The sequence below is a fragment of the Malaclemys terrapin genome, chromosome 3, assembly GCF_027887155.1.
Source record: "Malaclemys terrapin pileata isolate rMalTer1 chromosome 3, rMalTer1.hap1, whole genome shotgun sequence".
Lineage (NCBI taxonomy): Eukaryota > Metazoa > Chordata > Testudines > Emydidae > Malaclemys > Malaclemys terrapin.
This window is the reverse complement of record NC_071507.1, coordinates 178,697,691-178,722,452: the sequence shown is the minus strand read 5'-3', so window position 1 is coordinate 178,722,452 and position 24,762 is coordinate 178,697,691. Positions and strand designations below refer to the sequence as shown.

At 43.7% G+C, this 24,762-nt stretch overlaps 1 protein-coding gene across 2 annotated transcripts in view; it reads right to left on the bottom strand.

Moving 5' to 3' along the window:
• The window catches only part of ATP6V1C2 (ATPase H+ transporting V1 subunit C2), a 29,941-nt gene extending 5,693 nt beyond the window's left edge, over positions 1-24,248 (bottom strand). The window contains exons 1-7 of one of the 2 annotated variants that reach the window (XM_054023069.1): positions 24,096-24,248; positions 22,312-22,470; positions 20,591-20,658; positions 16,244-16,329; positions 5,570-5,664; positions 3,746-3,837; positions 1,227-1,325 (exon numbers count right to left, since the gene is read on the bottom strand). In XM_054023069.1, the coding sequence (XP_053879044.1) occupies positions 1,227-1,325; positions 3,746-3,837; positions 5,570-5,664; positions 16,244-16,329; positions 20,591-20,658; positions 22,312-22,440 (569 nt within the window). In that variant the 5' untranslated portion in view covers positions 22,441-22,470; positions 24,096-24,248. The remainder of the gene's footprint in view (positions 1-1,226; positions 1,326-3,745; positions 3,838-5,569; positions 5,665-16,243; positions 16,330-20,590; positions 20,659-22,311; positions 22,471-24,095) is intronic. The other variant, XM_054023070.1, reaches the window with a different exon arrangement.
• Between the last annotated feature and the right edge of the window lie 514 nt (positions 24,249-24,762).

Genomic DNA, 24,762 nt, shown 5'->3' with positions numbered 1-24,762 from the left:
TTATTGGACCAACTTCTGTTGGTGAGAGACACAAGCTTTCAAGAGCTCTGTGTAAGCTCGAAAGCTTGTCTCTCTCACCACCAGAAGTTGGTCCAATAAAAGATATTACCTCACCCACCTTGGCTCTCTAATAACCTGGGATCGACACACCTACAACACTGCTGCATGTGCTTTGTTAATAAACCTGATCTTGTCCATCTCAGTGCATTATTTCCAAATGAGGGGTAAAAGCCTCAGCCAAACTAATAGCTGGTGCAGTGCATTGTCTCTTTAAAGGAACAGCAAACTTGATAAGCTTTGGCAAGTGCTACAGTGAGAGGGGCTGAGCATTGCAAGGGAGAGGGTTTTGAGGAGACTCGGGACTGGAATGGCTGGTGGTGTCACCCTGCAAGGAGTAATCAGGTTGGTGGAAGCCAGGGTGAGGCCATGGTGCTGTGAGCAGGCTCTGGGATCGGGGCTCTGAGCCAAAGCTGCATAGCACAGACGCACTCAGATTTACAGGGCAGGTGGTGACACAACCCCTTACTGTCTGGGTAAAACCCCAAAGTGTCACACTTAGCTTTACAGATACAAAGATTTCTTTTAAATAGTCCCAGTAAAAATATTTTAAACTCTCAAAAAGTTTCTTAAAATAACTTTTCTGTACAATGTGTCATTAAAGAAACCATGATGATGGGGGTTGGTATAAAGGTTTAATGGGCTCTCAGTTGGCATGACTTGTCATGTGTGCATGCAGATAAAAAAAAACCTGCACGTTTATGTAGTTCCTATATGTATCTTAGACCTGGTCTACACTCAAAAATTAGATTGACCTAGCTTCGTGTGAAAAATTTCACATCCTGAACAATGTAGTTACATAGACCTAAGCCCCGGTGTAGATGTGGTTAGGTCGATGGAAGAATTCTTACATTGATCTAGTTACTGCCTCCCAGAGAAACGGATTAACTACATGGATGGGGGGAAAAAAACTTTTCTGTTAATGTAGGAAGTGTCTACATTATGTAGCTACAGTGCAATAACTGCAGCAGCATAGCTGAGCCACTGTAGTGTAGACATACCCTTAGAGATGGGCCCAAACCAAAACTCTGTATCCAAACTTTGTGACTTCGGCCCTATCTTTCATAACTACACTCCCTCCCTCTTAAAAGGAAACTACACACACTTGCACTTGCTCTGTGTTTCTCTCCCTCCCCCTCCCCGAAAGGGAAGACATGAGATTATCTTACTTTGGAACTACAACGAGAAGAGTGATGAGATATTCTGAATTCAGCACAAAGTCTTCTTTGTTCACTATATCAGCTAAAGTACGAGTCAACAGATTTCCCCTAAAATAAAACAAATCAGAAAAAAAGAATAATGATTGGAACATATACAGGGGACTACAGCACTTTGGAAATGTCAAGCGCTATACAGCTAACTGCGAATTAGTGTTATATATGGAGGAATGCACATTCCAGGTCTGACATATCTAAAGGCCTCACACAAGTTTTGTACTAGTATATCTATTTCGGTAAGGGGGTGAGATTTCTTATATGAGTTATACCAGTACAACCCTTAGTGTGGACTCAGTTATACCAATATAAAGGTGCCTTATATCATTTTAGTTTATTCCCCATCTCATATGGGAATATTTATTACACTGGTACCACTGTGCACACTAGCAGAGTTGTACCATGTTAACTAAATCTAGTTAAAGCAGTGTAAGTTTTGTGTAGAGAAGCCTTTGTGTAAAGACACCCCTCTGCCCTTGAGTCTGTGTGATGGTGAGTAGAACTGAAGCTTTCACCATACCCTTCATTAAGGTTCTTCACATTTTTGCCTCATCTCTTATTACAGCTCAATATATAACTGGAAACAGGACCACCTCAGCCATGTTACTTCTAGCCTTGTCTTTCCCATACTGGGGGTCAGTCCCTCTGAGGAACTGGAGAGGGGACAGCTAGTCTGGGAGCACCTGTCCCAGCTCCACTTAGCCACCAGTCGGTATCTTCTGTCCCATGCAACAAGTGCTCCTCTGCTGAGTCAGGGCTGGGAGGAAAGAACCAGGGATCACAGCAAAACAAGTGAACAAACATGAATAAAAAACAGAAAGCAAAAGCACAAGGGAAGAGGGGGGTAAAAGGCATGAAGGGAGTAAAGAATGCAGACCCAAAAGGAGAGACAGAGTAACCCCGCCAGCATATGGCACAAGCAATTAAGTGGGTGTTGGGAGAAAGAAGATGCTAATCCACCAGTTTGTTGGGGGGGGGGGCTGGGGGGGGGGGCTGTGTCCTAAGTAGAGGTAGGCAGGAAACAGTTTTTCTCTTTCTGCAAAAAATTTTGAGATTTTGAAAAATTTTCACATCCTAAATCTGGATAAAGTCAAAAATCTCAAATTTTTGTGAACTGAAGCTCCAAAAGATTTTTGACTGTGTTCTATTTTACTATAATTAGCTTACATTTCAAAACAAAAGGATATTTCAAACTGAAAACCAGAATTTTTCAAAAATGCCAAAATGAAACAGTTCAACAATTTCAAAACTTTTTTTTCAAAAATGTTTTGAGTCAAAAAAATTCATTGAAACAGACTTGTTACGGCTAAAATTTTGGTTTTGACAGAAAAAAAAAAACAAAAAATCCCGCTAAGATGAAAAATGCCTGGCCACTTCTCATCCTAACCACTCTCCAGAGTGCTAAGCTACATTGCATGGGTGTGGCACACTTCTCCGTTCCTGGAGCCCTACTTCCCCTACCACAAGGCATGGGTAACTTCCATTGGTACAGTTCAGCTCCCTGGGAACAGTCCCAGGAATGTGGGGTGGCAGCTGTGAGGCTGATACTCACTGTGCTGTTTCTGGCACTTGAGAACCTGCACAGGAAAGGTTAGCTCACATTCGCATTGAGACTTCTATTGGCACTGACGGTGGATTTGCCTGGCACTCTCTAAGATGCTCTAAAAGTTCTGTTTACAGATGTTTTCTTCTCAAATGGGTTGCTTAAAACTTACCTTACCTAGGATTTTCCAACTCCCATAGGAAGTGGGGAGATGATAAAAGCAGACTTGAATTTACAAAGTATGGAGCTTACCAGCCAAATCTCATTGCTTGTTTAAGGAAAATTACAAAAGTAGTGAATCAAGAGAACTCAACATACCCTATATTTATAGTAGTCTCAACATGTTTAAAGAGTGAATTTATTTAACCCAGTGAAGAGAGGAGAGAAAACATTTACTAAGGCAAGAGGCGGTGTAGCTATGAGTAATAGGATGAAATTAAGAAAGGGAAGGCTGATCAGTGAGATGCAGACAGCTGTGTAATGGTCTCCCCAGGGAAATAATGAAAGCACGATTGAGTGTGACTTCTATAACCAAATATAGGATACAATCTGCATTGCATGGGATTGCACTGGTTGAGTTAGTAGAACTTCCCCATCTCTTATTTCTGATACTATGCAATATGCTCAGAACAAATGCAATGATATTAAGTTTTGACGCAAGTCAGTCACATTGCCTCTATAGTTAACTGTTATGAACTTTAGCCTAAGCAAAGAGAAGGAATCTATTGGTCTGATTTTAAGAGGTACTGGACACCCCCATTTTCAATTAACTTCTGCTAGATCTGTGGATGCTCACCACTTCTGACAATTACTCCCGATACTCATTCCTGTCAGAACACGTACACTTTTATAAAGTAGGCAGGAAAGTACATACATACAAACAACACACCAGTACAAACACTCAACATACACAGGCACACACTGTACATACACAGTTTTTCTTTCCAAGCTTTGCAAATTTCCTTTGATGTTGTTGTATGCTGCTGTTCGGGACTTCAGGTCTGTTTCTATTTGTGTGATTTGCTAAATACAAAAGCAAAAATGCAACTGAGGTAAACTGATTGCATTTATGTTTACAAAGTCAACAGTGCTGTAAAATAAGTAGCGCAATGCAAGGAGCTGGACCAAATGATAATTTCATTACATGTAAATTTTCATTACATTTTCAGTGCATCCCCAGCATAAGTAAGACAGTATCAGATGGCATGTTTGTTAATGAAGGATGTTATACTTGCAAAGAGTAGCTTCACCTGGATTTAAGAAAATAACTATAGAAAAGGTGGTTGTAAACAGAATTCATTGTTTCCATGCTCTCTCCATTTCACCTCCCCTCCCATTATATCCAATGCATTAGGCCTTAACCAGGATCAGGGCCCTATTGTACTAGGCAGTTTAGTGATACAAAATAGCCGATGGCTCCTTCCCCAAGAAGCTTACAGTATAAATAATTCATCCATCCTGTGATGTGTTTTGATTTAATGTAAAGCCATGATACTGTAGAAAAAAATACAATATTTTCCATATGGAGAACAACATTGCAATATATAATAATAACAAAAGTATTATAATAAAGGAGATTAAAGCCGAGGGAAGCCTATATAAAAATATTCTAGGAAGATGGGGTTGCCAGGCATCTGTTTTTTAGAATGGAACGCCCAGTCAAAAAGGGACCCCAACGGCTGCTTCCTCGGAGCCGCGGTAGGACCCCGCACCCCCCCGTACACCAACCCCCTGCCCCAGCCCGCACTCCAACTCCCTGGCCCAGCCTGGAGAGCCCTCTCCTACACCCCAAACCCATCATCCCTGGCCCTAGCCAGAGCCCTCACCCCCCCCGCACCCCAACCTCTTGGCCCAGCCCAGAGTCCCCTCCCACATCCCAAACCCCCCGGCCCCAGACAGAGCCCTAGCCACCCCCCCTGCACCCAACCTCCTGGCTCAGCCTGGAGCCCTCTCCTGCACCCCAAACCCCTCATCCCCAGCCCCAGCCAGAGCCCTCACCCACCCTGCACCCCAATCCCCTGGCCCAGCCTGGAGTCCCCTCCTGCACCACAAACCCCTCATCCCTGGCCCTACCCCAGCCGGAGCCCTCACGCCGCTCCGCACCCCAACCCCCTGGCCCAGACCAGAGTCCCTTCCCACACTCCACACCTCTCATCTCCAGCCCCAGCCGGAGCCCTCACCCCCCCCCATGCATTCCAACTGCCTGGCCCAGCCCGAAGTCCCCTCCTACACCCCAAACCCCTCATCCCTGGCCCCACCCCAGAGCCTACACCCCAGCCCAGAGCTCATACCCTCTCCCACACCCCAACCCCTTGCCCCAGCCTGGTGAAAGTGAGTGAGGGTGGAGATGAGTTGGGGGGGGGGAATGGAGTGAGTGGGGGCAGGACCTTGGAGAAGTGGCAGGGCATGGGCGGGGCCTCAGAGAAGGGGCGGGGCAGGGGTGTTTGGTTTTGTGTGATTAGAAAGTTGGCAACCCTACAGGAAGAACTGTTAAGGCACTTGTCATCCTCCTGTGACATGAGTAGGTTTCATCATATATTATTCTGAGTGGGTTTCACCAGCATTATTTCATAATGAAAAAATCACACTGACTATTTCAGTACACAGGGTCTGCTTATGCTCCTACTCAAATCAATGGCAAAATGCCATTGACTCTGATAAGGGAAGGATCAGACACTGATACTAGCCCTGAGAACTGCAACAGCATGATACTCCCATTTGGATGCCTTTTTAGAAGTTGGTGAGTATGATTTACCTTTGCTAATGCTTCTGAGATATTCTTCAGTGGCTGCTTTATGGGATATTTGGCCATGTCCCACTCAAACCGGGTCAGGTAACTAATTAGGTCAACTGAAAAGATACAAATAAATGTATGAAACAAGCAAGTTGAGAAATCCACTACACTATGTTGTAAAACTGAAAGTAAAATACAACGTTGAGAGCTATTCTCCACTTGCTCCACTATCCATACCTTTCGTTAACATTAGAGATGGGCTCAACCCAGAATCCCAGTTCTGAATGGCCCCAGAGTTCCGCACCAGATCTGAACTTCACAAAACAGAACCACAACTCTAAACACCCCTCAAGACCCTCCCCCCACCCCACCCCCGTTTTCAACAAACTTGGAAAAAGTTCAGATCCAGAATTTAACTTTGTAGCACAGGTCCAACTGTCATTAATAATCAAGTCACACATCCTCACTGAGGCAAATTGTTCCTAATCAATCCAGATCCTCAACAATATTCAAGCTCCTAACTTCCAGTGGAAAATATTTTTGAGGATCGGGGCATTAGTATCTACCACCAAACTAGAGTCCCTATAAAATTAGCTGTGACTGTTCTGGACAAAAAGATATTCAACAGTATCAGATTTTGCAGTCATTCTCATTTAGGCAAATATGCTCATGAAACACACCTCAGTTTTGATTATTAAAGTGTGGCTGAAGTTTATAATCATATCAGTAGGAGCTATCATTGGGGCAAACACTGGAGTTAATGGAATTGCACTGAGAGAAGTATTTGATCCACTTTGCTACCAGTACAGCTGATACTGTTACTCAGTTTTGACTCTGTCAGACTCCTCCTGAAGTCAAACCTGAATAAGGAGTGAGTCAAAACTGAGCAAGAAACTCCTGATTTGGCTTTGACAGTGTACCAGGAAAAGCATAAACTCAGAATTCCCAAGCTAATGGAAGCAAAACTGTGCAACAGTGTTTCTACAAAAGAATAAATCAATCACAGCACCCAAAGTCAGAAATTCACAGCAAGTTCTATTACGCATTCAGCCCCCATGAATGAGTCACTCTGAAACTGAGTAATGGGAGCCTCTACTCCTTCCTGTGATGTGGCAGAAATTTACCAGTGACTCCCAGCTAACAAAAAGGAGTCTTACAATGATGCACCACTTGGAAAACAGGGATCTTTCGTGTCTGGTACCGTCAAAGGTTGAGTAGACATTACAAAACCAAATGAATGTTTTCTCTCAGCAATATGTCAAATGCTGTTATGAAACAGGCAATTTTTTGCATAAGTCAACCCAGAAAAGTTGTACACTGATGTTACCTCAGTGTAGGGTTGTCTTTATGCAAGTTTGTCTGATGGGATAAGCTCACATGTCCTCATGTTGTGTCATGATGTGACAAAACCATGATGTTACATTAAAATTCTATCGTGTCCCATCAAAAGTTCAGGCAACCCCTGGAAATTATTGTGGGACTGTCACGGGGTAAGCTGGGGCTCGGCTGCACCCTGTGCCAGGCTCAAGCTGTCTTCCCAACAGAAGAGAATAAGTCCTGCGATCACATGGTAGAAGATTGGGCCTTAGAGTTGGGCCTGCTGGAATATAATGGGCAGCCTGAGTTGAGGGAGGAGGCTGGAGACAAGAAGGAAGAGAAAGGCTCTCTTCCGTATCCAGGCAGCAGGTCTGGGACTGTAACCCTGGAGGCTAGGAAGCTCAAAGCCCGTATATTGGAGAAAGGCCCCAGCAGGCCAGCAGAGGACCTGGAGAGTGAGACCTACAGGGAGCAGACAGACTCCTGCAGGATTCTGTGAGCCAGGGGAAAGGACCTGGAGCACATGTGGAAATTACATTCATCTAATTTATTTGGGAGAAATAAAGCTCAAGCCCTTAAAAAAAGGGAATGAAATCCTGTGGCTGCTGAGTTCTTTGATGGGTTGGCTCACTGGATTACATGGATCCATTAACATCCTACAAACTGGGCTTCTAAGACATGGCATCATCCTGTCAATACCGAGATCCTCCTGGCAACCCTCCATGATGCTCTGTGAAATGCATTTAATGCACTATGTTCTCTCAGATCTGTAGCAAAAAAACCGTTCTAACTACTGTACTAACAAGTTGCAGTTACTGCAGCCTCTTCTTGTGACAAAACATAGTCACTCTTCCACACACTGTTGTCCTTTCCCTGGACTTCTCTCAGCCCAGGAGTCAGTTTACCCTATTAGATTTCCTAAGTGTGAAAAGTCAGGTATTTTACTTATCAACCGAAGCTGCAGCACAAGAGGCAGATAGCATTGGAGTGACTATGCTCCTACCACTTCTACACAAAACGCTCTTAGGACAGGCCACATAAGACTACAAAAAAAGCCAGCATAGTGGAGCTTTAGGACAAAATCCTGCACCTCCTCTATGAATATGAAGTGGGATCAGCACAATTCTGCCGCATTCTGTGTGATGGGGAGAGATTGCAGCAGCCACAGAGAGGACTCCACCCCCTGGCATGCATGGAGTTGTGCTCTGAGGTGGCCTTTGCTCCAGCAACATGGGCTTGGGAGTGGGCCAGGGGAGTAGATCTACCAAAGTGGAGAACTATGTACACAGAGGCTCTGACAGCATTAAGAACATAAGAACGGCCATAGTAGGTCAAACCAAAGGTCCATCTAGCCCAGTATCCTGTCTTCCAACAGTGGCCAATGTCAGGTGCCCCAGAGGGATGAACAGAACAGGTAATCATCAAGTGATCCATCCCATCGCCCATTCCCAGCTTCTGGCAAACAGAGGCTAGGGACACCATCCCTGCCCATCCTGGCTAATAGCCATTGATGGATCTATCTTCCATTAATGTATCTAGTTTGTTTTTTAAACACTGTTATAGTCTTGGCCTTCACAACATCCTTTGGCAAGGAGTTCCATAGGTCGACTGTGCATTGTGTGAAAAAATACTTCCTTTTGTTTGTTTTAAACCTGCTGCCTATTCATTTCATTTGGCACCCCCCAGTTCTTGCGTTATAAGGCTGCAGTAGCATCCATGGAGCAGTTCCGCAGGTATTCCCTGATCCAGGGGAAGAGGCCTAGGATTTCATCCCTCAGACCCTTGCACAAAGCCTTTTTACTTAGGCTTTGCAGGCAGGGCTGGATTAACCATTAGGCTAATAAGGCTATAGCCTTAGGTCTTCCTATTTTTAGGCACTCTGGTCAGGCAGGGGACATGGCCGGGACTGGGTGAGGGGGAGCAAGCTTACTCACGCAGCCCTTCTGGAGTGCTCCTGCCAGCAGGAAAGGCAAAGCAGCCCCCTGTGCTTGGAAGGAGCTCAGCCGGCAGTGTCTCCCCCACACTGCAGAAACACACTGCCAGGTATCCAGTTAAAAACTGGTGACCGGACACTAAAAATCCAGTTACCAGGGGAACCTGTGCCAGCTGTGGGTGTAGTCTGAGCAAGCATTGTGCCTCCCCGGCTCCCCTCACCCCTGATTTTTCCTGAGCTCTGCTTAGCTGTCAGGGAGGAAGATGCTCCCTCTGTCCCTCTCCTCAGCCAAGGCTGGCAGGCAGCTCCAGGACGCTGCCTCCTGGGTCCTAGTTCCTGTCACGGTCATCTTCTATGTGTGCTGGGTCCCCTTTTTGGACAACTGGTGAGTGCCTGTGGGGGGGAGGGCAGGGCAAGGGGATAGTGGGGGGAAGAGACAGTACCAGAGCGGTAGGGTGGGAAGTTTGCACAAAATTTGCACACATGCTATCCAGCTCCAGCCAGAACTATTGCCCCTCCCATGTATAAGGAACGAATTCCCACACATCTGTAGGAAAAACAAAACAAAACCTCCCATTCTGGATACCAGTATTTTAACTTTTACAGGACCTTCCAACGAGGGGCTTCAGATTTATGATGCACTGTGTTCAACACTGTATTGAACTTTACTAAAAATCGAATAAATAATTTTTTTATCTTTGATGTATTTTTCTGTACTGGGATGCACAGGCAACCAAGTTCTTTCCTTATGCTCAGCCTTGTTCCACAGGCCAACGCATCTTTGTGCTTTTAAGGGGTTGCAAAAGCACTGGAGGAAGCTTAACACACAACGTTGTAGGTTTTTCCCTCAAGGATTTTAAATCCACTTCTTAGCAGGCTATGACAGAAAGACTGGCTAAATAGGCTAAAGGCAGGTTCTGTCCATTTGCTGGTTCTCTAGCAGTTCAATCCATCATAAAAGTACCTCACATTTTATTTATTTTGAGTTTCATTCCAAAAGCTTAATAAACCTGAAGTTAGTCCTCATTTTTCTGCCCCAACTCAAATTAACTTCTTTCCCAACTGGAAAATGTTGGGTAAGCCTGGAATGAGTGTGATTTGAGAAGTGAATGAGAACACAGGCCAATTCCTGCTGACAGTTACACCTGTGTGGCCTTACTGACTTCAGGGAGAACAGATTTTGCACAAGAATAGAATTTGGTCCCTTCTGCTTTTTCACAACTGGTATAAGCAGAATCTCATTCACTTTCCTTCCCTAAACTCTGAGCACTTTAAGGGAAAAAAATAGCAAGGTCTGCTTGATTTATACATGCAAATGAAACAGGATTCCTTTCATTCTACATCAGCCTTAAACAAACTGTTGTAACAAACAACAGACCTGATGTAACAAGGGTGTCACTACAGCAGCCTTGGTTGGACTGTTCTTTTGAAAGGTCTGTAATGGTTCTTTTAAGCTGCTGATTTTCAATTAAGTCTTTTTGTTCAGGGGCGCAGAGAACACAACAGGGAATAGCTCTATTTTGTCAAATGCTAGTCATTCAAAAGCTGAAAGGCTTGAGATTAAGTTTGTTTTATGTTTGTACAGTGATTTTGAAGAGCTAACATAGTACAAAAGTGCTAAATATTATGACTGGACAACCATCTAAAAATCTGTGTCACTTCTAGCTGTTACCGTTTTCTTACAGAAAGCTTAAAACAAACAAATGCAAACCGTAGGGGGCTGGTACACACAGAATTCATGCTTAAAAAACCTCATGTCAGGGCTGCTGATCACACATTCTAGAATAGATAATACTTAGTGCCAGGGCCGGCTCTACTGTTTTTGCCACCCCAAGCAGCGCGCCGAATTGCCGGGGCAGTCCATGTGCCGTTAGGGCGGCATGCACATTTCCGCGGCAGCGGCAATTCGGTGGCAGCTTCTGTCTTCAGCCGGAAGACAGAAGCCGCCAAATTGCTGCCACGGGCAGCTGAACAGAGAAGCTGCTGCCGAATTGTCGCCGCTGCGGAAACGTGCGTGCCACCCTAATGGCACACGGACCGCGCCCGCCGTCCACGGCGGCAATTCAGCGCGCTGCTTGGGGCGGCAAAAACACACGGACTGCCGCCCCTTGCAGATTGCCGCCCCAAGCACCTGCTTGGAATGCTGGTGCCTGGAGCCGGCCCTGCTTAGTCCTGCCATGAGTGCAGGGGACCGGACTAGATGACCTCTCAAGGTCCCTTCCAATCCTATGATTCTATTCAATTATTCTAATTGTGGAAGAGCTTGGTGACAGAATGGTTTAACTACACAAACTGGGTATCATCCTACAAATCAGTAATTCATTGTCCTCAGCCAGTGCAACATTGGGAGGCAGCTTTCAGAACAAGACAGCCTAAACTACAATGCCACCCAATGTAATTTTCCTACTACTGCAGGGGTAGGCAACCTATGGCATGCGTGCCAAAGGCAGCACGCGAGCTGATTTTCAGTGGCACTCACACTGCCCTGGTCCTGGCCACCGGTCCGGGGGGGCTCTGCATTTTAATTTAATTTTAAATGAAGCTTCTTAAACATTTTAAAAACCTTATTTACTTTACCAAGAACAATAGTTTAGTTACATATTATAGACTTATAGAAAGAGACCTTCTAAAAACGTTAAAATGTATTACTGGCACGCGAAACATTAAATTAGAGTGAATAAATGAAGACTCGGCACACCACTTTTGAAAGTTGCCGACCCCTGTACTACTACTTCCTCTACTTCCGTGGATTTTACATCTGAGTGGTTTTCTTTTACATAATAAAAGCTGGCTGCCTCCCAGACTGCAGTCAGAGTGAGATAGGGCATATGGTGTAGAGTCCATAGCTTGGGGGAAACACCTCCAGAGCTTGGCTTTGCATTGTGCCATGTGGAGAGCTGAGGGTAGAAGCACAATGTTGAAAGAGGTGAGCAGGATGGGGAATGTTGCCCTGTTCATCCTCATACAGATGAGCACTCCACTACCTAGGAGGAGGGAGGCCTAAGAGAAGGACAGCGTAGCATTCCCCGTGCTACCTCTTACTCAGAAGTATCTGTTCGAAGAAATGAGTGTAGTGAGAGTAAAATAAACTTGTTAATTTTACATAAGTAAATAATATATAAATAGGTATGTAGATAAATGTTTGGTGACTTCATAATTTTTTTGGCAATATGTAATTCATACTTAGACCCGTCCCTCCCATTAGCCTTAGACCCCTCATAATCTTAACCTGGTCCCTGACCTTAAAAACAACCCCCTACTCAAAATAGGTCAGCATTTGGAGGAAAGTTGGCATTTGAGCAGCAGGAGAGAAAATCTGGAGTACTAAATTCATACATATCCAGCTTGATACTACTTGTCAGAAGAAAGAGATGAGCACTGGTAGTCACCCACGTAGTCTCTGAATGATCTGACAGTGTCAATCAGCGTAGTGTGGATTGTAAATAGATGTAGCAAATTCTACACAAGCTTCCACAAGCATTTGTTCAAACTTCACAGTCACTCTGATCCTGTTTATGCCCTCTTTGTTCCTCCATTTCACTAAGGCTACATCTACACTACAGGGGGGAGTCGATTTAAGATACGCAAATTCAGCTACGTGAATAGCGTAGCTGAATTTGACATATCGCAGCCGACTTACCCCGTTGTGAGGACCGCAGCAAAATCGACCTCCGCGGCTTCCTGTCGACGGCGCTTACTCCCACCTCCGCTGGTGGAGTAAGAGCGTCGATTAGGGGATTGATTGTCGCGTCCCAACGGGACGCGATAAATCGATCCCCGAGAGGTCGATTTCTACCCGCCGATTCAGGCGGGTAGTGTAGACCTAGCCTCAAACTAGTACTTCCAAAGTGACCTTTAAGTTGTTGTGCAATAGTATTTGGAACTAGGATAATTTGAGATGGGACACTGCTTGACACAGCAGAGAGACGCTATTCCCTAAACCCCTCACCAGAGCCCTAGCACTGGGGCAACTAAATGAGCTACACAATCTACCACACCTTTCAGCTGGGATGCACACACAGATTTTGTGTGTCCCAGGCAATCAATGCTCTGTCCCTTAGTGTCCTAACTGTAGTAGGACTGGCACTCCAGACAAGCCTTTGTTTCCTCTTATGGGTCACACATTACCCCTTCTAAAACTGATTAAACTGCTATTCATCCCTGAGATTCAAAGCCCCAGAGCTTCAGCAAGCCCCTCCTCCTGATCACGAATTACATTTATCCACCTAGGAAATAAACAGAATACCAATACCTTCACAAACTTTCAATATTGAATACCAAATATTTGCAGAAAACTGTAAAGAATCAATCCAAAGGTGAGAGAAAGATCCTCAAAAAATTGTATTAATTCAAATACTGAATACCCTTGAGAAAAATCACTGCTAGTAGTAGTAAATATTTATATTATGATAGCACCTGAGGTCTGACCTAGGATTAGAGGCTCCATTGTGCTGGGTGTTGTATAAACAAAGAAAAGAGACATTTCCTACCCTGAAGTGTTTAAAGTCCAGCTGCCAAAAGACAGGCTATCGGCTAAATCCTTCAAGGAAATTATTGGCTGTGAATTAGTCACTCAGCTGTAATAATTTTATTCCACACTGTTTAATTCTTCAAAATGTACATGTATTTCCACCCCTGTTTTATCCCATCTTGCTGTTCCTATGAGTTTTGAGCTCCTTCTACTATAGAACATAATTTGTAAAGCTGGTGTAACGCCACTGAATTTCGAGTCACTTCGAATCAACGCTTCTATAAATGACAGCAGATTTTGGCCTATCGCCTTTGGAAAAGCTTTATTTTCACTCTCTGGTTTTTGAAGTTTGTATAATTATGCCGCAAGAAGGCATTTCCTGCTGTTGTGATGGGCTAGTGTTCCTGGTAGCATATTTGTTTTGCTTTTTATAAAAGGTGTACCCCACCTGCCCAACACTAACTGGCTCCTGCCTCAGTCAACTCTGTTGGCTAAACTAAAAAGGTGATGTGTTGTGCTGTTCCCAACACTCCCTGCATGAATGTAGACAAGCCACTGTCATGTAGGCACACATGCCATTTTGATAGTTTAGTCTCCTGAGGGCTGAAATACTTTGGTTTAATTCTGGCTGTTGGTTGATTTGGGGGTGGCTGGATGGTATTTTCTCGCCTGTGGTTTACAGGAAATCAGACTAGATGATCTGGTGACCCCTTCTGGCCTTAAACTCTATGAATTCAGAAAGTCTGGGCCATATTTTCATCAATCACACGCACAATCCAGCTGAAATCAATGGGATTGCATGGGTGTAACTGAAGGGAGAATTTGACCCAGTATGATTGAGTGGGCTGAAAATGGGAGTAGGACGCAGGAGCTCAAGTGTTATAGTATTGATGCTGACTTGCTCTGTGGCCTTGGGCAAGTCCTTAATTTTGGGGTGTCCCTTTCTCCCACTGTGAAGTGGGGATAATATTTATCTCAGACGGTGTCAGAAGGATTAGTTAGCTGGTGGCTATACATGACATCCTAATGTATAAGGATGAACTCTTTAGTGTACAAAAATATGACTCCATTTTGCAAGATGCAATAGTCTTTGAAAGGCTGAAGTACTCCTAGCCTGAGTTTAAGAAAGAAATGCGTTATCTTGATCATCAGAACATAAATGTTTGTAACAAATATTGCACAGCCAACTCATTCTCACATCTGTCTGTTGTGCATGCAGAGCTGTTAGAAGAGGAGAGGAAAAGGGAAAAATGAGGAAATAAAAGAAGAAAATGGGTTAAACCTGTTGTTATCTAAGTCATAGGGATATCGTGACCGAGCTACGAGGTTGTTACTTGAGAAATCCCTCGTAACCTGATCACTGTATCCCTACAACCAGACTGAGAGACCCATCATTAGCATTAACACACTCAAGTGCATGCTTGTAAAAACACAGCAACAATCAATACTCAACATACTCTTTAGACACTTCATTTTATTCTTCAATCCTGAAACATAATAAGTGGGATTATTAAACTTTCAGAGTTCGACTCATCAGATGCAGATCTTATTATATGCAAGAGGAGCTTTTTTAAAAGAGAAACCCCTACACTATTCCTACAGGGTTTGGAAAGAAAATAGTGCAAACGGTCAAAAGCTAAACTACTTGTTTAAAATTGGAACACACAGAGTATGACTGCCAATGTATTCCTCTGGTATCTAAGGATTTCTCGCTACAGGTCTGTAGTAGCATTCCGAACCCTAAGAAAACACGAGGAGAACAGACATTTCTAAACAGCTGAGGCACTCATAGGCTAATGGTATGAGCACAAGACTGGGAGCTAGAAGCTCTTAAATGTTAATTCCAGTTTTGGCATAGACTCTCCCTGGAGCCTTGGGGATGGCTTGTAACCTTAATTTCTCTTTCTGTAAAACGTGAATGATATTTACCACAGAGGTACAATGAGGAGTGGTCATTGTAATATTTGTAAAGTGCTTTGAGAATGAAGAGCACTCTATAGAGTTCAAATTCTGCTGGCAAAGGCAGAATTGCACAGGGAAGATTGAAGGGAACACACTCCAAACAGGACCAGCATGTGTGTGTATCCAGCTACTACACAGCCACTGACTGCTGCACTGGAGTTGGTCCTGCCCTGTAATTAGCAGATTAGTGCCCTGGCCACACACTGTGTCCTCAAGAGAACATAGTCAGCCCATCTCAAAACACTTTCAGCACTGTAGCAAGATCATGCCCTGGAAAAAGCCCCTCATCTGCTCTCTCTTCCTGTACAGAATAAAGCAGGATTTTTGCCCTATGTATCAAGCAGGAACACCATTATTCTAAGTTATAGGGACAGAAAACTGCTTAAAGTTATGCTTACCACTTAAGTATTGTGACTACTGTATTATACAAATACAATGTCTGCTGTCCTGCTGCCCAGAACTGGCTCTTAGTCTCCATTAGATGAAGTGACTCTTAATGGTCTGGTTCTGAGACAGACTGACATGTCCACTTACGATGTCAGGTAGGTAAAGGTAAAGAATGAGAGGCATACATGCCTTTGCTAACTGATGTCACAAACTAGCATTCCAGTCAGATAGTCAATCAGAGCAGATTAAGCTTCAGTGGTCCATACATTTTCAAAACCACGCAGCCCATGGAGGGTCGTGAGTTGTTCACGCAATGACGGACAATGACGCCTACCTTCTTTTCTATTCCCCTCCCCAGGTTGATAAAAGTTTTTTCTTAAATGAAAAATGGACATTGGACAATGGAAAGGGGAAGTGAAACTGAAATAAACTGGAAAAAGCTTGTATTAACGTCAGTGGAAGTAGGACTAGGCTTAAGATCTGTTTTAGAAAACAGCATTACAAAATTTCCTGCATCTTCCTCCCCCAACCCCCAAAGATAGATGTCTTAATCCTATTTGTTCAAATTCTAACATCGTTATAGAAAGCATCAATGAATAAAAACATTCATATTCACAGCACCTACCTCCATTGGCCAGAAGATTCTCCTGGACTTTATCTTTTGAGTCCTCCATAACTTCTCCTATGTACTGTGCTATTTTCTTTATTACGCTTAGGTGTAACAAGAGAAGCTTTTGTTAGTGACAGAATCTAATTGAAGATAAAACAGTTACAACAATTATCTGATTAACAAGGAGGTTCTCGTTCAACATATTTCTGAAGCAAATTCAAATGATGATGAACAAAAGACTTATAGCATACTGCATAACTACACTGCTTATTTCTAAATACATGTACTTTGTAAATACTCTCTAGTCTAGCAATAACCTGGCCCCATTCAAACCTATGGGAATTTTGCAATTAATTTCTTTGGGATTAGGATTTGGCCTCATGTGCATCTACTACTCTTCATAACACCTATGCATAAAGACTTAATCCTAGAAAAATGTATGTGTGCATAAAAATCCAAGGATGATCAAGGGATTGTCTTCTAAATATTGAGTATTCCGGAATACTCAAGTGGTTGAAATAAAAAAAAAAGAAATGCAGATGTGCAACTAGAACAAAAAGAAATCCGTTTCATAGGATGCTAAATCAATTTCTGTAGTTCATTACGATTTAAAAAGCTTCCTAAGGACAAAACCAAAATCCGACTGTATGGCAAAGGTGCACCCCCTATGTATTGTTCCACAGAGGGATGGGCCTAACTGCCCCTCTCCTGCAGAAATATCCATGGGAGATAGCTGGGGAAGTGCAGGTTCCCCTGAAAGAGTTTCCTCCAAATTCTACTTCTGTTGGGGATTCCCCCCCACCCCTTCACTTGCCTCCCTGCAGAAAAAGCAGCAAGTCCAAACTCCTAAACTGGCAGGTTCCACAAGATATGCAGGGATCTGGAGATTTACTGGCTACAAAGAGCCATCTGTGCTGAGGCCTTGTCCCTGTGGTCCAGTTCCTTGAACCCCCTACTGTCTTCTCTGGCTCACTAGCAACACAGCTATTTCCTCCAGTCTAGGCTTTTTCCCTCTGGCTCCTAACAAGACGGCAGCACTTGGCTCCTCACCACTCCATCGCTGGGCTGTACGAAGAAGCATTGGTGTCATACTCTCCTGCCAAGGAGAAAACTGAAGCAAAATATGCTTCAATTATTTGAGGAATAAGAATCAGAACCTATGAACTGTGTTCTCTCAAAATAACCATCTTGTAGTCTATTATACTGGTCTAGAACAGCGGTTCTCAAACTGTGGGTTGGGACCCCTTTTTAATGGGGTCACTAGGGCTGGCGTTAGACTTGCTGGGGCCCAGGGCTGAAGCCGAAGCTCGAGCCCCGCCACCCGGGGCCAAAGCTGAAGCCTGAGGGCTTCAGCTCTGGGTGGCGGGGTCAAGTTACAGGCCCCCTGCATGGGGCTGAAGGCCTTGGGCTTTGGCTTTGCCCCCCACCAACCCCCCCAGGTTGGCAGGGCTCAGGCTTCAGTTCATCCTCCCGGGGTCATGTAGTAATTTTTGTTGTCAGAAGGGGGTCGCGGTGCAATGAAGTTTGAGAACCCCTGGTCTAGAAGAATCAAATATATTACACATGAAAGCAGTTTGCAATGTCATCACCTAAAGAAAACTACCCAGCACTGGATGTGTAGGCAACATTAATGCATTAATCAGCAGTTAGTAGATAGGCCCAGACAATACTAATGGAAAGGTTAGAGCAGTGATAATGGTATGTGATCTGCAGCTCCTTTTCAACTGACATGTGGATGAAATATTTTGAGAACTGAACAGTGCAGAGAGGTGCGGGGGAGATAGGTGATGGGGACAGGACAGGTCAATGTCAGGATCTCTCTCAGGAACCAATTCTGCAAAGGTGTTGAACACCCTCAACAGCCTTTGAAACCAGTGGATGTGAATGTGTTCAGCAGCTTGTAGGATCAGGCCTTTACAGAGTGGTCCATGGAACAAAAATGCTGGTGAATCCCTGAGTAATGGCACGTATGAGGAGTGAGCAATCAGAAAGCATCAGAGCCTAACGCTGCCTTACAGTGACCTGGAAAAACACTCGGTATTGCTGTGTAAATAAATAATAAAAGTATGTGGAAACAAGAGACCCTGAAAACTCTTGCCCCTTCTCTGCTGTCCTAGTGAGAAGTAGTGCTGACAGGTTTGTGCTGCCTAGCTTTAACCAGCATTTCTTGCATTTGTTTATCTAACAACAGTTCAGCAGGGAGCTCCTTTCAATGAGCAGGAATGTAAATGTCTAGTTCATTTGCATAGCTGTCACTAATAACCAAATGTACATTGTTTACTTCTACTGAGGCATGTGTGCTTGGTACATTAACCCTTGGATTACACATCTATTCTCAAAAACCTACCAGACTATTTATATAGTGTATAAAACATATGCTTTTTTTTTTGTATTTCACTGTGCTAAGGCCTTAACACAATTGTATCGACTGATATCTTTCTCTGCTCATCCTTTGCTTTGATATTGTACATATTTGTCTTATATTTAAACCAGTTTAATTCCTCAGTATTACTTAGCACCACTGATAAGCAGAGCTTTACAAAACAAATATGCTGAGGCCCTGCCCAAAAGCCTTATAATATAAGGGCCTAATCCTGATCCCTTTGCTGATGATGGATATCATGTTACTTCACACATGGGACTGCTGAAGTCAATGGGGCCATTTGTGGAGTGAGGTGCTACTTGATAAGGGATCAGAATCTGATACTAAGTTAAGACAAGGAAAACACAAGGAGATGACAAACAAAGGGAAGGTCTGGGGGAGGGATGAAGACACCTTGTATTTCTACACACACTGAAATAATTCAGTGCATAGTCCAAACTCTAGGGGCCTGACTTTTAACAAGGACTGAGCACTCACTGTAGTTGATGGGAGCTATGCATACTCAGCACCTCTGAAAATCAGGACCTAAGTGCTTTTGACAAACATTCAGACTAAAACCGTGCAGTAGCTTGGCCACTGGCTCACTTGGGTAAGTGGTACCCTATTGTTACAGCTGGTGACTACAAAGTGAAAACCATCTTCCCCATTTCTTGTCCACTCTTCACCTCACACCACTGTGGACACTGACTGCTTTGACTAGGTTTTCGAAGATTCTGGGAAGAAAATCTGACTCCCTCTGCCATCACAGGAATGGGGAGGTGAGGACTGATCATTGAACTAAGCATTCAATAGCTCTGTTTTGCTAAGAGGCTGGAGAAGCAGCCATAAGAAATGCAATTGCATGTGCACCATATAATGATTAAAAGCAATGGTTTACATTCAGCCCTGTTGTAACTCCACTGAAGTCGAGAATTACACCAGGAATCAGTTTGCTCTAACGGGTTTAATCCTGATTTAGCCATCTGATGTAGTTGTTGGAAGCCCTCATACCCCTTCACAGCTAGCCCTGCATACAGCTTCAGGTGCTGGACAAAATCCCTTCTGGTGGCAAATATGTGCCTGGGCTAGGAAAACAGCCTGAAGAGGATTAGCATGACTAGCCCTTAAGTGAACATGTGCACATTCCGCTGCCACCGCCAGAACCATGACGATGAGCAATGTGAGCTGCCAAAAAAAGGAGCAAAGAGCACCCAAAAGCAGGTTGTGTTGGCTCAGCATGTGAAGTCTTGCCCTGTGCTACAGAATACCTAGTAACCAGGCAACCTCTTTGTTCCCTTCACGGTGCATGCAGCCCTCTGTGCGCAGGTGTGATTTGGCCCAAAGGTCAGACCGTAGAGCTGTCACTCATTCACTCAGGTGAGCCCAGTGAGATCAGTGTGACTCTTTGCTTGGGTACCTGTTGATCCTCAGCGGAAATAAGGGCTCAACAATCTGGCCCAGTGCTGGCAGGGCAGGAGTTGAGGAATGTGAACTGGGCTCCTGGAGAACTCAAACTTCTTGTTTAGACAAACCTTCCCCTGAAAAATCCTGCCTCTTACTGGGGAGGGAATGGAGTCTTTTGAGAAATCCTCTATGGGACAGTGGGGGCTTTTCGCTCTGAAAATCCTGCTGTATTCATTGGAGTTCCTGCTTTTAAAAATCTTCTACATTTCTCATTGGAGCTTCCTTCCTAGTACTATTGCCTTAATCAAGATTACCTTTCAAACAAACTCTGCACAAGGACCCCAATCCTGCGGCTCTTACTTGGACAAAACAGCCACTGACTTCAGGGGGCCGGTTGGTTAAGGAATGTAGAATCTGGACCCTTATTTGTGGTGACCCGCTATAGGCTAGCCAAGGGTTAAGCCAAACCTATCAACTTTAGTTGAGTTCTAGATCCAGGTTTAGACAAGTCAGGGGTAGATGAACACAAGGACACTGTGTCCTGTGAAAACAATGTCTGTTTCTCATTTGTATGCAGTAAATAACATCTATTTTACCTTTCAGCAAAGCTATCAAGTTTTCCCAACTCATCTGAGAGACCAACAAGAGCATCCAATGTCCCCACCTGTGCAAAAGACCATAAATAAGTTAAATGTACACAAGCTTGTGCAAGGCATATGCTTTCAAAGCTTTATCAGCACTGACTTCTCTTTAGCAATTATAAAACTTGGTAGAACTTTGTTCGCTTAATGGAAAATGGCAGCAGGGGCTCTTTTTAGATTTTGGAACTAAAAAGCCCATTTAGATAAATGGAAAAAATGCACACATTAGTCTCATGATCATGCACTGATATCCTCCTTCCTATTTTTGATTCCTGAATCATCACATAGAATAGACTGGATATTTCACTAATAAAATACTGTATTTTCATAAGCATTTAAGAGACTAACACATACACACAGGAACAAACTTGGTGTGGGAGGAGGAACACTATTTATATTAAAGAAATGCTTTTGAGCAATGTTTGTCTGTTTTCTTTGCTATTACCGAAGATCGTATCTTTCTCCAAGTCCAGCTTCTCCTTTTTGTATGATTCTGCACGACAGTCATAATCTTATGTTTATGACATCACACCCTGTTGCTGAATCTATTATTGTAATGTTGCCAATTCATCATAATGGACTTTACTGCAGGGTCATACCAAGAGAGAAGAAGGGTTGAGTGGAAGCAAATTCTACACAGTGTAATTAGCAAAAAGATGGTAATAAAAGTAATAGGGCTACATCTTCAGTTGATGTAAATCAGCATAGCTCCCCTGGCTTCAAAGGAGATCTATTAACTTACACCAACTAATCTCCTTTGAAGCCAAGGGAGCTATGCTAAATTACGCCATCTGAAGATGTGGCTCATAGTAGGTAACTATGTATTTGGAAAGCTGGCCCCAGTCTGAAAGTCATGCGTTGCATAAACTATTTTTCATTCTGGTGTTTTAACAGCCAGAAGGTCAGACTCTGACTCAATTTGTAGATGGTTAGTGGTTCCTCTGGATTTAGGGCCGGATCCCCAGATGTTCTGAGATTCTCCTTCAAAATGTTGCACATGGTCAACTTGGATTGCTCCCTCAAAAAAGCTGTTCCTAAATCTAGTGTAACTCCATTGACTTTGATGGAACTGCTGTAATTGAGATCAAAATAAGACTCAGAGCTTTAAAAATAAGGATTAATAATGGGGTGAAATTTGAAGTGTATCTATCTATCTATATCTCTACGAGAGATTCAGCCCATTATCATATCTGAATGCGCACACCTTGCTGTACAACTCTTAGTTTCCTCAGAGCAACATTTATCATACAGACTGTCTATTTTCTTCTTTGTCAAGTTTCTCATTAGCACACTCCTGGGTATCCATATATCTAACTACTCCCATTGCGTTAGTGAGCCTATTGTGTGTAATGGTATACTACCTTGAAGAGCATGGGTAAATGGTGAGCAGAGTGCAACAGAGATCAACCAGTGTTTGTAGAGTTTTAACTGGCTAGCCACCCCTGGCATGCATCACTCCTTGCAGACATCCTCTCAGTAAAGTAAAATGTGTGCAGGCAACCTCAGAAGACCCATTCTTTTTTCTCTCCTGATTGTCTCTGTCTGAAATCCATTTTCATTGGACTCCCTGCCTAATTCTCTTCCATTTCCCAACATAGGTACCCCCATAAAGAAAAAGAAACGGTTCTCTGTGTTCGTTATGTCACCCAAACCCTGTCCTCTCTTTCTGCTTTTACCTTGAGGTCTGGGATGAGGAATTTATTGTTGCTGGACAGGTTGGCTTTGGATGTCACTGTGTTCATCCTCTCCAGGGCTTGCAGATTTACTTTATCCCCCGGTGCAGAAATTAACCAGAACTCCGACATGCTTTTTATCTTTCTCTTCACTCCTGATCACTATTGCCACAAATAACAAGACAAGCAAAGGTCACTGTTTTAAATGTATTTCCCCTGTGAACTGAATACAGGTAGAATGAAGCACTATATAGATAGGTTATCCAAACTAACTTTATAAATAAGTCAAAAAACATTAAAGAGTCCTTGGCACCTTATAGACTAACAGACGTATAGGATCATGAGCTTTCGTGGGTGAATACCCACTTCTTCAGATGCATGTAGTGGAAATTTCCAGGGGTAGGTATAAATATGCAAGCAAGAGTGAGTAAGGCTACCCCTTTGATACTTAAAGACCGTTGTAGCTCCCTCACTTTGAAACCTAAATTGAATGTGATCTTCCCTGAATGTTATGAAAAGGCAGCAGAAGTTCCTCCTCTCCCAGAGTTGTTTCATCTGGTTTCTGGAGAGGAGGTTTTCGTTAAAATAAATCTCCATGATAGTGCACCCTCCTCTATCAGATTTAAGTATCAGAGGGGTAGCCGTGTTAGTCTGAATCTGTAAAAAGCAACAGAGGGTCCTGTGGCACCTTTGAGACTAACAGAAGTACTGGGAGCATAAGCTTTCGTGGGTAAGAACCTCACTTCTTCTTGCATCTGAAGAAGTGAGGTTCTTACCCACGAAAGCTTATGCTCCCAGTACTTCTGTTAGTCTCAAAGGTGCCACAGGACCCTCTGTTGCTTTTTATCAGATTTAAGACTCTGATCCTGCTCCCACTGCAGTCAGCATCTATGGGGCAGGGAAGGAAGAGTGAGCCTTTTGTAGGTTGCAAAAATCCAAATGTAATATGTGTTTCTGTTTGTTAAACACAGTCTCTTAAAAAACTTTAATACCATGGTGGTTGTGTAGAAAAGGAAAAGTAGACTGTAAAATGAGCTTTGTGTGCTTTCAGGCAGTCAGAAAATGCTACTGCCATGGTGATCAATTTCCACAATTACATTACTTATGTACAGAGAAGGGAGATGGGGGAAACCACCCTAAATGGTCTCAAATCCACAGCGTAAAGAACACGTCAGTAAATACAATATATTTAGCAACTAATAAGGCAAACTGCAGAAAAAATAGAGAGGAGAAGGAGAAAGTACATTATTAAACAGTTCAGAGTAAAGGAACAGCTGGGGTGGATGGGAAGAGAATTTCCCTCTCTGTCACACAGAGATTGCTGATTTTTTTCTTCTTCTTCATAAAAATACCTTAAAAGAACCTTCAAATAACATTTCCTGATTTAGGTTTCTTTGCCCATCTTCACAGGTTGTCCTAGGAGGGACATAACTAGTTTGATCATTTAGGGCTTAATCATTAATTATTTGTGCACACACACACACACAGCTCCTTGGGAATTTGGGGAGCACAAGAATTGCACGATCAGCCGTTAGAGTATAAACTCCTTGAGGCACAGCCAACATTTACTTATATGTTCTGTACAGAGCCTAGAACGTTGTGGTAATTACTAATAAAATACAACTGTTGTAATTTGCCTCACATTTAAGATTCTGAGACGAGGCACTAGAGAGACTCGGTTACACAACACACTAAATCACTTAAAAATGATATAAAAGACCCAGGGCATAAATCATTTCCCCAGCTCACAGACAGACACTATAGTTCAGTTGCTTTGTTTCTCTTACCTTGTGCTGGATGGAAGTTTTCATTCCATGGGAGAATAAGCTCTGATGCTCTGAGCCCCTGCTGGTGAGAACGATGGCTTGTTCTGGCTAGCTACTCTGGGCAGTTTGCAAGGGAGTGAAGAGTTTCAGGCGTAGTGTCAGACACAGCTTCCTGCAACTGAGTATGCGCCAGCGGTCTGAGCATGCTCAATAACATCTTCTGAAGGCACTGCCCTAACTGTACCTTTCTTTGCTATCAGAATGGGAGGGGAAGGATGGGCAGAACTTGTGCAGGGAGCAGGGCCGGCTCCAGGGTTTTGGCCGCCCCAAGCAGCCAAAAAAAAAAAAAAAGCCGCGATTGCGATCTGTGGCGGCAATTCGGCGGGAGGTCCTTTGCCCACCGAATTGCCGCCGAATACCTGGACGTGCTGCCCCTCTCTGGAGCAGCCGCCCCAAGCACCTGCTTGCCAGGCTGGTGCCTGGAGCTGGCCCTGGCAGGGAGGATAAACAGGTGCAAGGAGGGGATGGAGAGGGACAGACAGGCAGAACTGGGGACCTGATGAAAGAGCTGAGTCCCTGGAAAAGTAGCAGAAGGGAAAACCACACGAAAGGAGACTTGATTCAGGGAAATATTTTACACATACAAAATCCCCAAATCTTTTATAATTCTCATATGTTTTTGGTGTTT